At 45.7% G+C, this 17396-nt stretch overlaps 1 protein-coding gene across 6 annotated transcripts in view; it reads right to left on the reverse strand.

Annotated features, from left to right (window-relative positions):
- The window catches only part of PRPF40B (pre-mRNA processing factor 40 homolog B), a 1091929-nt gene that overhangs the window by 65538 nt on the left and 1008995 nt on the right, over window positions 1-17396 (reverse strand). For all 6 annotated transcript variants that reach the window (XM_069653885.1, XM_069653882.1, XM_069653883.1 and 3 more), the window contains 2 exons: window positions 6528-6623; window positions 6113-6199 (listed from right to left, as the gene is read on the reverse strand). In XM_069653885.1, the coding sequence (XP_069509986.1) occupies window positions 6113-6199; window positions 6528-6623 (183 nt within the window). The remainder of the gene's footprint in view (window positions 1-6112; window positions 6200-6527; window positions 6624-17396) is intronic.

Here is a 17396-nt window from a genome sequence, read left to right on the forward strand (position 1 = left end):
CATCATATTCCGTACGAGACACGAAACACCATGCAGCCGGTGGAAGCAATTGACGGAAGACCCCTCTCTTCAGGACCCATAAGCCTGCAGACTAAAGAGATCCAACTTTCCATAAACCATCATCAAGAGCGGGTTACATTCAACATCATTAAGTCAGCCCATTACCCCATGGTTTTGGGTATGCCCTGGTTACAAAAGCACAATCTGTATATCAATTGGACAGCAGGATCATTATTCCTGGGCTCAGAGTTCTGTATGTCCCACTGTCTATCCCTGGACCCCTCCTCGATAACTCCTAAAGAACCACCAAGAGACCAAGAAACACCACTCATGGTTTCCAATATCATATATGTTCCAGAGGCCTATCAGGAATATGCTGATGTATTTTCTACTGCCATAGTCCAGGCCTTACCCCCTCACAGGCCTGAAGACTGTGCCATAGATACAGATCCATCAGCTGTAATGTCTTTCGGCCAAATTTTCATTCTTTCCGAACCTGAGAAAAAGGCCCTTCGGGAATACCTAGACACCAATCTTGAAAACGGCACCATAAGACCCTCGAAATCTCCAGCGGGTGCTTCATTGTTCTTCGGTCCCAAGAAGGATACCAAGGAACTCAGACCTTGCCTCGACTATCGAGGCTTAAACCAATGCACCCTCAAAGATCGGTACCCACTGCCCCTGATTTCGGATATCCTGGAAGCTGTGAGAGGAGCCGTAATATTCATGAAGTTGGATCTCCGGGGTGCCTACCATTTAATCCGTGTCCGGGAAGGGGACGAATGGAAGACAGCCTTTAGAACACCCTTTGGTCACTATGAATACCTAGTCATGCCTTTTGGACTAGCCAATGCTCCCGCAGTCTTTCAGCGTTTTATGGACAGGGTGTTCTCTGATATGTTGTTCCTCTTCGTCATTGTCTACCTGGATGACATATTGATTTTTTCCAAGGATCCTCTAAAACATGAAGAACATGTAAAGGCAGTACTACAACAACTTTGTGAACACAAACTGTTAGCCAAACCCGAAAAATGCTTGTTCCACGTTACTTCTGTTCACTACCTAGGATTCATCCTTAGCCCAGAAGGAATTGGTATGGACCCTTCAAAGGTAAAGGCCATACTGGCTTGGCCCGCTCCCACATCTGTGAAACAGGTGCAATCCTTCCTAGGGCTCGCCAACTTCTACTGGAAGTTTATTTCTACCTTTTCCGAGATCGTTCAGCCGATCGTTGCTCTACTGAAGAAAGACACCACCTTTATCTGGTCTACACCAACGACTGAAGACAGAGTTCACGCAGGCCCCCATCCTGACCCATCCCGACATAAATCGCCCATTTCTAGTGGAAACGGATGCCTCTAACTACGCCATAGGGGCGGTCTTGAAACAGGAACTTGAGGATGGACTGGAACACCCCATTGCTTACCTTTCACAAACCCTGAACCCCAGCGAGACACACTATTCCGTCCTGGAGAAGGAACTCTTGGCCATCCGCCAAGCCTTCACTGAATGGCGACACCTACTTCTGGGTGCTAGATATCCAGTACAGGTCCGCACAGATCATCGGAATCTCCAAATCCTACAGTCATTGGAGTGCAGGAACAGTCGTCAGGCCCATTGGGCCTACTTCTTTGCCCAGTACCAGTTTCAAATCACTCATGTTCCCGGATCACAAAACATGATTGCTGAAGCCTTATCTCGACGTCCAGACTACGCAGCCACTGAGGACAAAGCCTACCCTAAGATGATTCCCCAAACTATCTTTGTCGCTCAAGCAATCAACCTCCTGGAAGAAATCCGAGTGCAAACCCAGTCCTCTGACCTCTGGAAGGATATTTCAAGGAGGAATCCATGGAATCTAAAAGTCAAGGAAGAATATCTATTCAAGGACAATGCACTTGTCATTCCTACACAGAAATTACAACAAAGGGTAATAAACCTCTGCCATGATACCCTTCACTCTGGTCATCGTGGTATAACTAACACCCTCCGTCTTATACAAAGACAGTTTTGGTGGCCTCGAATGAAGACCGACGTACAACAGTACGTTAAGGCTTGTACTGTCTGCAGTCAAAACAAACATGATAACAAGAGACCGACGGGTCTTCTACTGCAACCGTTGCTGCCAAGAAGACCATGGGAGTTTATTGCTACAGACTTCATTGTGGAATTACCACCTTCCCGAGGGTACACGACCATCATGGTAACCATAGACTTGTTCACCCATATGGCTCATTTTACACCTTTGTATAAACTACCATCCTCCTCAGAACTTGCTGGAATCTTCCTGGAACATATTTTCCGTCTTCATGGACTTCCTTCCAAGATCATATCGGACCGAGGACCTCAATACGTCTCACAATTCTGGAAACATCTGTGTCGTATTCTAGGGATCCAACGCGCTCTCTCATCAGGTTATCACCCACACACCAACGGAGCCACGGAACGTGTAAATCAAACTCTGGAGCAATATCTTCGTTGTTTTGCCACCAAGGTTCATGATGACTGGTCTCTCCTTATACCCCTGGCCGAGTTTGCCTACAACAATTCCGATCACTCAGCACTCAAGGTCAGCCCTTTCTATTGCAATCAAGGTTTTCACCCATCCGTTTTACCTTCTGTTCTTCCACATCCCACTCCAGTACCTACTCTCGACTCATGGATACAGACTCTCATCAACATACACAAGGAAGCCAAGGAACAATTGAAAGAGGCTCAAACACACACCAAGCTCTATGCGGATTCCAAGAGAAGATCAGCGCCCTCTTATTCTGTTGATGATCAAGTCTGGTTGTCCTCGAAACTATTACCGCGACATCTACGGCCAAACAAATTGGCCCCTCGGTACTATGGACCATTTTCCATAAAGTAAGTCATCAATCCTGTCTCATTCCGACTCAAGCTACCCGATTCCTGGAAGAAAATACACGCAGTCTTTTACACTTCCATATTGAAACCTTAGATCCAATCCTCCCGAAAATCCTGCAGACCCAGTCCTGTTGTTGTGGACGATCAGCTGGAATGTGAAGTGTCCAGAATATGCGATTCCAGGTATAAACGGGTCGACTTCAATACCTGGTTGAATGGAAAGGATACCCTCCTAGCGAGAGAACCTGGGAACCAGTTTCTAACTTAAATACCCCTCGACTGCTTAGAAGATTCCATCTCATACACCCGGGCAAACCTGGTGGAACAGGTCTTCGGAGGAGGCATGCTGTCATGACCCATAGAACTTGCCCCTTCTGGACGTCCTGGTCCTTATCGCGCCGGGGCTTGTATTCTTTGTTACTCCCAACATGGCCGCAACAAGCGACTTGCCACGCACCAGCTTCCACGTCGCACACGGCACGTTCTATAAATTGGCCACGCCCCCGCGTGTCTCAACGCTATCATTAGGTAGTGACTTGACGTGTGTGTGCTGTTCGGCGAATCCACTATTCCTAGATCCTGGTTCCTTCCTCCTTCCTTCACCCCTTCCCTCTAATATGCTCCTGGAATCCCCATTCTTAGCGACCGCTACCTATTTTCCTGGACATCCTGGAACAGCAGCCTTCCCGGAACTCTGAACGCGCTCTGCAGCCGGACGAGACTCGAGCGAGCCTATACAAGTGCCGATCCGTCCACAAGAGGAATCCTCCCGCAGAACAGAGCAAGAAGCGATCCCAGGTGAGACGGGGAAAGATTTAGGACAGCTGCATGGCAGGAGGGCTACTGAAGTTTGGAGACAACGTGTTGGCGAGAGTGAATACTGCATATGCATCATTCTGGAACTAACATATCGCAAATCTTACAATGGAGAAGCCAGTAAAAGTGAAAAAGGAAGAGAGTTATGAACTTTGTTTTTATAATGAAGGAATTGTCTTCATGGGGGCTAATCAAAAGTGCAATAAGACATTGTTCATCCCAAATATCAAAAAGGCAGAGCTGGTGGACTATTATTGGGTGTGCGGACAGCAGGCATTCTTGCACCTCCCACCATCATGGAGGGGCTACTGCTAGCTGGTCACGTTGCACTCAGCACTGCTCGTGATCCCTGAAGATCATCTCACAGTGGGATCAAAGAACTGGCTCAACCCGACACCGAGTGCAACCACACAGAAGCCTGACACAGTCCCCCATCTTTCGTATCCTGCCTGAAAAAGAAATGAAACAGATGTTGCACAGAAAAAGGCATAAAAAGCAATGAATGGTTTGAGGACATTTTCACCTGAGCACCATCCTGGATGTGGGCTATCGTGAAGAGGCTAGTTCCCGTACTAGTGTTCGTAACGGTCCTTTTTTGCGCCTGCCAACTGTGACTTTGATGGTGTGCCAAAGCAGTACCTAACAGTGCCATGATGATGGTTTCAATTGGGGTTTCTAATGCACTTCACAATACAAAAACAGTGCTATCCAAACAGATGACCCAAACAAGCCACGCATTGAGCAGCGCTTACACCCTCCCGGCACTATCACTACACCCCCACCTGGCCCTGAGCATTATGTTGAGAATTGGGTTGATTTAGCAGGAGATGGGGGCTGTATATATATATATGTGACCTGCACACCTGAGGAGTATGCCCAATCTGACCAGAGTGTATGCCACGTATGCAGAGAATGGAAAATGAACAAAGAGCAAAGGAAGAAGTTTAACGGGTAGCTTGGGAATTCGTTGATGTAGAATTAACGAAAGGGCGGAAAATTGGGAAAGGGACATGCTCTTCCCGCACCCCCAGGCGCTTTAGGAAAAGGCAAAGGCTGCTGCAGCTACTGTAAGAGACCAAGGGGGAGGGGGATGCCCTTATGGCTTCTGTGCGATTACATTATTGCATGCTTTGTAGGCATAGCACATAGGCGAGAATAGCAGTCATCTTAGATATTAGTAGCCATATTGCGGCACAAAGCTTAAACACACCGCAGCAGTCAGCACACCAGGCCTAGCCCACGAACATGAGCAAGGGAATAAGTTGTATCCCATAAAACTGATGAGAAAGGCTAGAGCTGCACAGCCCCATAAAACCCTTCATTGTCCTAAAATGTTGCCAACCTCTGCGCCGTGGGAAGAATATGCCGTGCTAGGCCACGGGAGGAGAGCTGCACGTCTCTCCAAGACACAATCCCACGAGAAGGAGAGCATGAGCCTCCGACCCCTACTAGTCTGGCTTGTAAGTTACAGCACCCAAATGTCCTAGCCTAAATACCCCTAAATTCCAAGGTACCAGCTAGCCCCAGACCACTGTGCATAAAACTGATAGACTCCGAATCAAACAAGAAAGATCAGAAAGCAAGGTTCCCATGCCTTCACTTTTGGGTCACGTGATTTGTGTTGCGAGGTACCTGGAGGAATTAAATGATAGCCCAAGGCGAGGGTGGGAGAACATGGAGATGTGCCAGCTTGCCTCGGAGCGAGTGAAGTGTGTGAGTTAGTGTGACTTCAGCTTTCCCGCTGGACCCTTGTCTCCTCATACCGAGTGCTTCGTTATAGAGAGATGTTTTGTTTAGTTTGTGAATATGTGCCAATTACTCAGCTTCGTTCTGATGACGGATGAAGCATCGCCAACGTGAAGGAAGATGGACGGATGAGGCTGGGACCAATGGCATGGCATCCCCTATGAAGCAGGCCACCCATGCATAGGGTCTTACCAACCAGCCGTGCAGGTTTTCACTGTATGTAATAATGTCACGGCTGATGACTTGTACCCTCATAAGGTTCTGCTCGTGCAGATTCTGGCAGAGTTCTTCGTTAGCGCATCTATTATTGTGGAAATAAACCTCGTTATCCTTGCAAGAAATGTATTGGGCCTTTTTTCTTAGCGGGTTCTATTTTTTCTGGTGTGAGTGTCTAGGGGGGCATACTCTAGCCGTGAAGCACTTGGGTGCGGAAACTAAAGACGAGAGCTATGGATCCTTGTTTCCGCCACTTGACTGAATAGTGTGATCCTGAAAAAAAGCTTCATTTCCTTACGCCCCAGTTCCAACATAATGCAAAATTGCAATTACTTTCAAATGGAACAGCTACTAGTATTTAGTGATAATATTGCCCCTATTTTATGGCATCTGCATGTTGTCCTAACTCATCTTGCCCTGAAGCCACCCCGATTACTTGATCATACGGCATGGCGTTCTTTCTCACCGACTGGGAGTGGGATCGCTTGCGGTGCTGCTTCTTGGATTTCTTGGAGTGTTTCTTGACTTTGACATGACGGTGCTGACAATCGTTCTGTGCCCAAAGGAAAAAGACAGGTTAGAAACAGCATTATGGCGTACAAACGAAATGTCAAGCTAACTCTTTAAAAACAAAAACAAAAAACTCCATTCTACCTCTTCCATTATATGGGGCGGGGGGGGGAGGATTTTCTTTCAATTGCACCCTGGAAACTAAGGTAGTACTAAGCAGAGTACCCCAGCCTAACTGCTCTATTCAAGCTCCAACATTCTGCGGAGATGGCTCTCACACCTTTGATTTATAGGTTACAGAGGACGGGGACACATAGGGGCTGTACAAAGACCCCCAACTACAGGAAGAAATGTCACTTAACACAACATACCTCCAGTCCGTGCAGAAATTCTTTATAAAGACGTATCCGTTCTGACTCCACAGTGATCTGGTCAAACGAGGGGTCACTGATGAAGCGCTCTCTCACCTGTAGAACAAATAACTAATCTGTGAAGCATCCAAACATGTTTGAGGGAGGAGGCACTGGCAAAATAATCGCTCACATGTACAAGCACATAGCTGGTTCAGATTCAAGACAATGCGGAAAGGAGGGCACAATAATAGGCGAGTCTCTTACTGGTGCAGACAATGTAATAACTGTTCCTTGCGGTGGGGGCGAGGCAGAGCCATCACTCACCTGTGCTTTGTGAGCTGGATGCACATTGATTGCTCATTTGAGGCACCTTAGCTGTCGCCTACAGGACGCTGGTGGTGCAGACTGCCAGAACAGTGTGCCTAGGCTAACCTGGGTGTCAGATGGCCCTGGAAATCTCATTATGTTAAAGTATATTGTTCTAAGGTGCTTGGGGAGGGACTTCTTGCCACTGGGAGAAACAAAGGCGAAGAGATGCCTACAAATGTTTACGATATACAAAACAAAAACATGTTGTGAATTTCTTATCACTGAGCAAAAATGTGAGCACCGATCCCCCGATTCCCCACCAATATCGCATGTGATAAAACATAATGCAGCATTTATCACCAGAGGAACGCAACGCAGTGCCTGGAAGCTATTCAGTGAGGGGCACGTGAGCACACACGCCCCTTGAATTGAATACTCAGTGTAGCACATATTATGATTATGTTAATTTATAAGACTGCACGTCTTCCAGAGAGCCACGTTTTACAGCAAACAGAAAGTTCACAGTGTTCAAATGTCTTATTTACTTAAACTGAGCCGAGATAAGTGGCAATGTTTATCTAAGTAAACAGTGAACCATAGATAAAGGTGGAAAATGTCCCAACTGCAAAGCTAAACGATCTGTCTCGCAGAAAAGAAGTGGAATAATGAAAGCATGCCCGTGCCAAATGCCTGACAGAAAGAAGGGAAGTCATCACGTGAGCCTAATGGCGACCAGGAATAGCCAGTTGCTCTGGAATTGGCTCTGGTATTCCACAATCTAGGTAGCCTAACATTGAAGTCTGAATTAATGGGCATTAAGCTACCTGGTTAAGTCAGACCTGGCTCTGATTGAAAATGAGTGGACCCACTTGCTAGGGTAAAACACTTATAGCCATAGATCTACTATCCACTTTAGCTTGTAATCCAAGTGGGGTACAGTAGAGGTCCGATTCCTTGCGATAAAGACTGCTGCAATAAACCATAGAGCGTTTTGGGGGTCTGAGACTAGACTGCTACAAGGGTGGTTGAGAGAAATCTGACCGCTGCAGGAGGAAGATACCTGATGCTAGCACCGGGCCTTGCCAAACACGCAATCCAGGTAGAAGAGAGAGGAGCAACATTTTGGTAGGCATACGTCTGAGGTCAGCCTATTCAGAACAGAAATGATTCTTTTTATTTTTTAAGCAAAGCAAATCCAGAAAGAAGAGTATGCACGATATGGGGAAAATAATAATAGACAAAATAATTTAAAATTGTTAGCTGTAAGCAACATATTTTAAATTTAACTGAGTTTTCAAGAGCAGCAAGTAATTGATGAATAAGTGTGATTCGCAATAGACAGTAAGATTTACAAGAGACGATACATGTTTATTCAAAAGGTTAGTTGTGACTAACATGTATTCAAATAATTGAGGTTGCAGAGACAGTGAAATAATCTGTGAATCGAACTGTAAAATAAAACACATGCTGCGTTTTCGAATTGAATGGTGGTTTAGGTTACACTAGCAAAGCAGATACACAGCACGCATTTTTCAATGTGGTGTAATGTACTACGGATTCAAAGCGATTAGCTCTTGAGGCTATGCAAGCAATGATTTACCTAGAAGCTGATGGTTTTAGAGTGAGGGTCAGAACGAGCATGTGCACATTAGGAGAACAGAACCGGTGTGAGATGCTTTCAGTGTTACAATAGAAAATGACTCACACTGTAAGAATTCAACACTGTTTGTACTAAGTTTGTGGTGTGGTCACCTTTAAACAAAGCTATGTGTGACGAGAGAATTGATTAATGCACTAGTTGGTATGTTGAAGAGATTTGGAGAACTAGAATGTTTTTAATAAATATTTGGAAACATAAATCAAGACCTAACAATAAGCCTTTCATTGCCAGATGTGAATTTAATGTGTCAAGTGGTGTGTCATAAGATTGCACGTCATATGCAACAGATCAGCGTGCAGGCAAAAAGGATTAATTTGTCATTCAATTGTGACCCTTTATTCTAGACAGGGTTAATGTGAATATTATTCAGCAATCTTACAAAATGAATGCGTGCTTTTAAGTGTATATTAATAATCACTGCCTTCTAAATATTTGGCATGCTTGTGAATTTGATATTGTTCCAGGCGGGTGAGGGATTGTGCATAGATGTCTTGAAACCATACCCAATCCCAGATTCGATCAGATATCAAAGATACCTTGCTTAATTTGATATTTCATAGGTCCTAGTGGGCATTCATCTCCAGGGCAGAACCATGCAGGTTGCAAGGAGATTCTCAATGGAATTTGTGTCAAGAAAATGAAGTTTTGGACGGTGTCCAGTAGGGAAAGATGAAAAGCAGTATAAATGGACTTTAAATAGAGGAAATGACCATTTAGTAGATCTTCTGTACTAATCGGTTTGAGCCTCAACCTCAAACTGCGCTGTCAAGCAGGGAGCATAACAGAGAAAAGCTATGGATCTATGACTCCACCCAAGTGTTCGCTGCATACATAATCAGTGGATGCTGCTTCCCCGCACAAAGCACATAAGAATTCAATGGATGGCTGAAAGTCATGAGGAAGCCCTACCACAGGCTAGAAAAGTAGCAGCAACAATGGCAGACAGACAGGCCAAGCATTATAGGAAGTCAGTAAGAGGCACCTGCTAGCCACTCAAATGGAAACGAATGGCCACCATCTCATCAAGCTTGTAGCAGCCAATAGAACAGTATGCCCTCCACAAGGCCCTCTGTTTTAGACTGCAGTATAAACACAGTCACCTTTCACGTTTGGAGACCGTGGGGTGAGAGTATCCACACACGCAGAGCCCCGCAAAAAAGCACAAGCAAAGAGGAACTCTGTCTAGGTCTACTTCTGTTAGGGGAGCCAATCGCAATCCCTGCCTTCCATCTCAACACCTGCATCTTGTTGCTGGGGCATGCAGTGAGTGGCATATCTGCACTGGAACACAAGCTACAATGTGCTGGCATGCCTTCGTCAGGCGCCAGCCAGCGGCTCATTGTTGGGACTCACGCTGGGCTGACACATCTGCTCAAACACTGAGAGCAGACGTACCTTTGTCCTCGGTTACTATCCTCCCGCTCACGCGTTAATGCATCAAGGAATCTGTGGGTATCTCAAAGTGGCAACCACACAGCACAGGGCAGAGTGCAGGCATGGTGCTCGCTCCTACTCCCCCTAGAACCTGAAACCCATGTATGGCTTATGTCCAGTTTCTAGCAATGACGTCAACTGACAGTTACATTTAAGCAATGAACTCAATTACAGCATCTATTCTGGCATTGAGCTCAAGCTCAGCTTTCATTTCAACAGTGGATTGAGCTCTAGGCAGGTTGCACGTTAGTACTAAACTGTGCTTACCTATAGATGGTATGCACATATGGATAATTTATTTCATTTGTAATGTGCATCATGTTACCAAAAGGCCATTTAAGAATGCCACTGCAGGGATCTCATCTGAGTGTCCAGTGGAGGTCTGTCCGGGGGACGCTTAACAAATGGCAGGCAATAGCCTAACTTAATCAACTGCAGGAACCAGACTTTAGAAGTGATGCCCCCTCCATTTCCCTATGAAACAGGAGACTCTCCCTCCAACCGGAGATGTATATAGTGAGACGTCAAAGAGGTTTCTGAGATGCGGGTGCCGTCAACACAATGGCAGGGATCATCTGCCTGCATGCTCCTCTGCCTCTCCCCAGCCGTGGGAACCTGCCTTGTGCCTGCTTGGCCTGAGGAAGCTGCGCCCTTCTATGGAAGGTTGTAAGAAACCCAAGGGTATTGTCACACCTAAACCCCTTGGATCCTCTACGCAGGTGGCCAGGAAAAGATCATTGGTATTGGATCCCGACCCTGGGGGCGGAGAAGCAAGGGAGGATCCCCTGGGTAGAGGGTCTTTGAGGACTGGGAGTGGGTGCTCTTGGGTGAGACATGGCATCCCCCTTTCCCTATTGATAATCAATCCAATCCTTTCCCATTCTTCCTGGACTGTTATAAGAACTTCCTCTTATTCCTTCACATATGACAATTCACAGTATTGGGACGAAGACGAAGCAACTAAGAGCAATGAAGACTATGATGCCCTTTTACCAGTCTGGTACTGGGACGAGGAAGATGCCTGCTGAGAGTTGTAAGGGTCAGGCATGTCCCTTTAATTATGGTCAGAAAGGGCTAATTGAACATTCGCACCTGCAGCCTGTCAAAGAGCTGCAGGTGTATAAAAGAGCCCAATTTAAAGTGTAAGGAAGAAGGTGGAAGCAGAGGCTGGGTCAAAACAGCACCAGCAGGGAGGCAAAGAGAAGCAGCAGGGAAACGTGGCGAAGAGGCACGCTGGGGTCTGGTGAAGCTGAAGCCCTGTGGAGCAGATCCAGCACTAGAGAGGAAGCCATGTGGAGAGGCCGTCCATTTTCATGGAATTCAAAGTGCTCGTTCCCCTGTGTTTAGACAGTGACACAGGAGTGCCTGAGGGGTAGGAATTGGAACCCTGATGCAGGATGCAGAGGGCCGAACGATCTGCGCTGCTGGAAGGTCTTTAAACACAACTAGTGAGTTTCGAGCAAAGGAGAAAACCAGTATGCAAGTGTTTCAACTTTCCATTTTATCAGAGTGGTTGCATGCAGGGGCGTTGCTAGGGGGGAGCTAAGGGGGTTATAGCCCCTGATCTTTTGGTTGTAGCCCCAGATAGAATCTCAAGAGCTACAGCCAAAAGACTAGCTACCCCCCAATCCCAACAGTTCCGACATCAGCGTAGCCCCGGGTCTTTTCCAGACCTAGCAACTCCCATGGTCGCGTGTGAAACAAAACACGTTCTTGAAAGTCTCTGAGCATTGGACATAGCATTTTGAAGTAAATAAAGATTTCTTAGAGGGATAAATTGTATCGGAGTGGTCGCGTGTAAGAGAAAACACGTTCCCGAAAGTCTCAGAGCATTGGACAGTTTATTTTTAAGTGAATAAAGAAGTATTATACCGCGGGTTTAACAGCAAGTGTGTTGTGATTACAACTAATGCTTATTGAACATTGTTAAAGGAGTAGTACAGAGCAGGCTAAATAGGAAATATGTTTTGAGTGCAACCCGTGCCTGTTGAACACCAAACTTACATCAGGGGTCAAAAAGGGAAGGTGTGTTTTAAATGCAACCCATGCCCAGCAAATCCCAAAATGAACAAAACCTTAACAAGTATAATTTAACATTTTATTGAATACCGAACTGAGTAAAACCTAAGACTATTAAGTGTTGAACGCTACATAGAATTAAACATTCCAAATGAAGTCAAAAACTGCATATCACAGAGAATTACCTTTGAAGCAGAACTAATTAAGATTTTGAAGTTGCTTTTAAGTATAATCTCAATTTATACCCGATCCATCAACTATAAAGAGAAGGCTCGCCAGTGGCAAAGATCTTTACAGACACAAAAGACAATTTTGGTATTGCTGAACTTAAGCCTTGGGGAAGGGGACCCTGAGGCTGGAACTATTTCTATTTCTTGTGCTGAACTTAAGTGTTAGGAAGGGAACTGTGAGGAAGGCATGGTATCAAAGGCAGACACTGTCAAAATGGATGCAAGTTTCAAAACACTTTATTTAACTCAAAGGGGTTCGGAAACTGCCTATATTGCCCTATCTCTCGAATGGGAGTGTTCTCGACCATTAAAACAAACTAAGTAGTCTGCGTCAGTCTGGCCAAAATAAAAAGGCAAATACTAAAAAAAAAAAATCGATCCTTGCCCTCCTTCTCAAAATGACAAATGTGTTAAGGGAATACAAAAGGAAAATAGTGTCAACAAAAAGAAATTAACTCACGGGGCCTAGAGAGTCTCTTAAAAAAAACATAGGATAGGCGGATGGCACAATTATATCAGTCTCACACACTTTGGCTTACTGGTACAATTCAACAGTTAAATCTTAGGCATCTATCTTCCGGTAGCTCAATCACTCCCTTAAGGCTTCACCCGCCTTGCCATCAATATTTAGTTTGCATTTACTTTCTCAATTTCTCACAATTCTGCACAGGCTTCCCTCTTCCAGGCTGGAGCCTGTATCATTTTTACTTCGTCACACAGTTCTGCAAAGGCTTCCCTCTGCTGGGGTCGAGCCTGTCTCTGCTTTGTGGGGGTTCCCTTCCCCACGTTTTATCATAAGTATCTTTTCACTGTTGAAGACTTTCAAAACTGCAAGGAATTCACATAAACCTCTGCATGTCCACTTCAACCTTTCTTTCATCAGTTCTTCAATTCATAATCAATACTCATCTTATGGCGCCAATAATTATTGGTACTTGTGGTTCTCACTCCTTTCAGACAGCCCTCTTGGCATTTTCAAAAGTTCATGTGCAACACCAATACGTCTTGGTATTTCTTTTTCCCAGTGCCTTTTGGTACGTGTAGTTATTATTCACTTTAGTCTGTCTTCTTGGTTTTTCCAAAGTTCATATGTAAAACCGATACTTTTTGGTATTTCTTTTCCACCAATGCTTCTTGGTACTTGTAGTTCTTAGTCCAAAGTTCTTATATTTTGCCCTCTTGGCGTATTCACAGTTCATATATTTCACTTTCCTCTTATTCAACTTTCTTTCTTTATCGCAGTGATTTTCTTTCCACTGATCTCCGTTACAATATCTTTCAAAACTCATAACATTTCACAGAGACTTTCGAATGTGCGACTTTCGCCTCGCAGGACCACTCTATTACTTTGTATCCTTTCCTTTCATCAATTGCTCTCTTCATTCTCTTCATTCGCGTTTTATCAGCACACAAGCAACATTCAACTTTCAAATTACATTCACTTTCCCTTTAACACCAACAAGAGTTTGTTCCCTTCAGTAACTCACCGACCGTGTTAATGGGATTTTTTTCATTTTTTTCCTGCAGCTCTAGGCTGTTACGAACACCTCTTCTGCCTCCTCCCCAACTCTGCCTTTCACCAGGGAGGGTCGCAGGCCCTCCTCTGGTAACGTGAAGGTTTCTTTCCTCCACTCGTGCGGCTTTGCTCTTCGAACGCTCACGGCTTCCGAAAGCATGGAACTCTTGCTGGGCTTTCTCTTAATCCTCTCAGCTGTTGATCAGCCCGTTGTCCTTCCAACTTCCACAGCCTGGTTCGCATCAGCCTTGGAAGAGCAGTTACTTGTCACACCCAGCCTTGCTCAACGTGTGCTCGTGTGCGCCACCTGTTATCTTCACAGGGAGTGTTAATAAGTTCCTTAGTTTTATTTAGGTAGGGAAATCCCACCTCAGAATAGGGCAAGTTAGGCCTTTTTCCATCCTGATATTCACAGTAATAAAACTATTTGTTTTGAATTTTTAATCTGTAGTCTGTGTCCTTCTTCATGATGCCTTCACATGGTGGAATACCGCCTGTAGCCTCGTCCTCTCTACCCAAAAGCGAAATTTTGCTTTGCGGACTGCTGTTGCACCGCCAGCCCCAATGACTTTGCTGTCAGCTGTAAATCCTTAAATTTCACGAGGGACTCCACAGCTTTACGGCCAAACAAATGCTCCTTTTCGAAGGACAAATCCATGAGCTTTGCCTGGAAATTTGGGTAAAACACTGAACTCCTAATATAGGCAGATCCACGCAGTACCATCAAAGTGCCTATTACATGACACACACAGTCTGAGGTGTCCAGCCCGGCCTGGAGGGCTTGGCCAGCAATCTCTTTCCCATCTCTGAGGATAGCCAGGAAACTATCCCTAATCTCCCCACTGGGAAGTGGTTGGCTCTTCAGTGACGGTGTTTCACAAAATTTGTGAATATTTAGCGAAAGCACAAGAGGCGTTGTCTGCTTTTAGCATCATTCTCCCTGAAGCAAACATTTTGTTTGCTAAAGTGTTGACCTTCTTCGACTCCTTATATGTCGGGAGGTAACCGTCGCGGCCTACACCAGAAAGCCAAACAAATGCTCCCCATTGAAGGACACATCCAGGAGCGTTGCCTGGACATCTGGGGAAAACCCTGAACTCCTAAGATAGGCAGATCCCTGCAGTACCATCAAAGTGCTATGGCACGAAACACACAGTCTGCGGCATCCAGACCAGCCTGGAGTGCCTGGCCAGCAATCTCTTTCCCATCTCTGATGATACCCAGGAAACAGTCCCTAATCTTCTTCACTGGGAAGTGGTCTGCCCCTCAGTGACGGTGTTTCACCAAATGTGTGAATATTTAGCAAAAGCACAAGAGGCTTTGTCTGCTTTTAGCGTCCTTCTCCCTGAGGCAAACATTTTGTTTGCTAAAGTGTTGACCTTCTTCGACTCCCTATCTGTGGGGAGATAACCGTCATGGCATGCACCAAAAGCCACCTGGGGTTCGGGTGTACTGTCCCGAATAGAAGGGCACCTCTCGCCCCCTTATAACTCTTCGTTAATTCTGCATCAACCACCGGCGGTGAACACAGATGCTGCCAAAGATGCAGGACAGAGACCGCCATGGCAGTGATGAACTACAGGGCTCGTTCCACTTGTGGTCCTCGATCGAGAATATTGATTAAGTTGTACTGCATCAACAGAGCGCTGAGTCTGAGCGCCATGACTACCAGCTCGACGCTTTGCGGTACTGATCATTAGGGTGCATATGTGGGTCTGCCTGTTGAAACTCGTTGTCCCCGGCCGTGTCCAGTCCACTCGCGCTGTGGAGGTTCTCACTCAGCTCCAGTAGGCGTGCTTGGTTTGCCATGAAGTTGGGCAATGTGTCCATGGCTGATCCCGCTAGTGTCTCCATCTCGAAAGGAATCGGGTCGCCTTCATCATCGAAGATCGACAGCATTGAGTCGAAGAACTCTGTTTTTGATTCTAGCATATAGCTTATTTATCTGCTGAGTGAGGGGCTTTGTGAGCCGAAGTGAGCATCGATGGTATTGGCGATGGTGCAGGATTCTCACTTGAGGATGAGCACAGGGGCATTTGACCTCCCCTGGCTGCCTTTGTGCTGGACGAACCAGGCACGGTCAGAGCCAAATCCGCCTGCGGCTTCGGCCAAAGCCGTGCCAACTGTGGCCTTCTCAAAAACCTGCATCATTTGTTTTTTACGTTCTTCCCACTCCTTTGCAAGGTAGGACTTACCCCTTTGATCCGACGAGTCGGAACCACGTCAGCACTTCTTATTGTGCGATGAAGAGGAAGAGTGCTGGAACTCGCTACACAAGTGCAATCATTTTTGGGATTTCTTACGACGCCTGCCCTCCCATTGTTTCTCGTGGTTAGGCCCCTCTGTGTCATGCTCTGAAGATTTCGAGACTGACTTCGCCAGAGATTTCGAATGGGGTCTACCGATCGCCAGTTTTGCTGAATGGTCATTCAGTGCCATCAGGTTAATTGCCAGATAAGAAGCACATTGCTCCGTATTGTGCTTAACACTGAGACACCACACACAGATAGTGTGTGGGACCATGAGGGACATCTTGGAGTTGCAGTCCTTGCATGCTTGAAACCAAATGGTTTAGGCCCCAACATTCTGGCAAGCAAGAATTTCGAATCAAACAATCAATCCGTGTTCCGAATAGCATTCTGAGCATGTGGAAAAAAGGAACCAAGGTAATGCAGCGTAGTGCATCGCAATAGTACGGCGATCAACTTCACGTTCGGAGTCGAGGAGTAGTGTGGTCGAACACAAGGGAGTCGAGAGATGATAGGGAGCTGCACTATGTCCCTATTGAAACACTTTCAAAACAGATGATGCTGGATGGACATTATCATGATGAGGAATCTGTGGGAGATTGCAATCCATTGAAAGGAACTTTTTCAGATCTGTTTTGAACCTTAGGTGGTTGGCTGTATGTGAATGTCTGGCAGCCTGTATGAAAGTCAAGCATCTTCACACTGTAGGGATCTGCAGCCAAAAAGAAGTCTGTACTGTTGAGGTACCAGCAGATTTTGGGCAATTAACCTTAGGCAGATGGCACTGCAAGAAAGGTTTGGTTATCTAGCCCAGTACAGGGCCGTGGAAGGTTTTGTGTGAGACAGAGAAACTTGAAGCCGATTCTGTGTTTCATTGGGAGACAGTCGATGGACTTCACGGCGGGTGGGAAGCGGTCGCTTCACTTCATATTGAAGATAAATCTAACAGCAAAGTTCTATACACATTTTAACGTTTGTATAGAGCATGTGTTGGGAGGTCCATGTAGTCCCTGATGCAGAAGTTGAGACCAGGAGGGAATTATGACAGTACGTACCAGTGCTATTTTATGCGTGGCTTATAGCAGAGGAATGATACCTTGTAGACACTTCAGGTGGAAGAAGGAAGATTTAGTTAATGCAGCAATATGTGGGGCGAATTAGAGGTCTGCAGGGGCTTGAGCTGAGCAGTGTACTTGTCAATTTTACTCCCAAAAAAGAAAACGAGTAACTAATATGCATGCGCCTGTCCCTTCATATCACCTGTACCGCTCAGGTTATGTGTTCAGGCCTGTAGCTCCATCTGATGTGAAGACAGCATATATGTGATCAAAAGGAGCTTCTATTAATAAGGTAATTGCTAGCTACAAAGAGTTTGGATTACAAGAAAAATGGCACACTTTTTCGATTAAAATATATTTTTATTTGCCTTAAAATACACGAATCATAAATGATGACTGCTTTTATATCTCC

Source organism: Ambystoma mexicanum, chromosome 3q (assembly GCF_040938575.1).
Source record: "Ambystoma mexicanum isolate Mex_15411 chromosome 3q, UKY_AmexF1_1, whole genome shotgun sequence".
Classification (NCBI taxonomy): Eukaryota; Metazoa; Chordata; class Amphibia; order Caudata; family Ambystomatidae; genus Ambystoma; species Ambystoma mexicanum.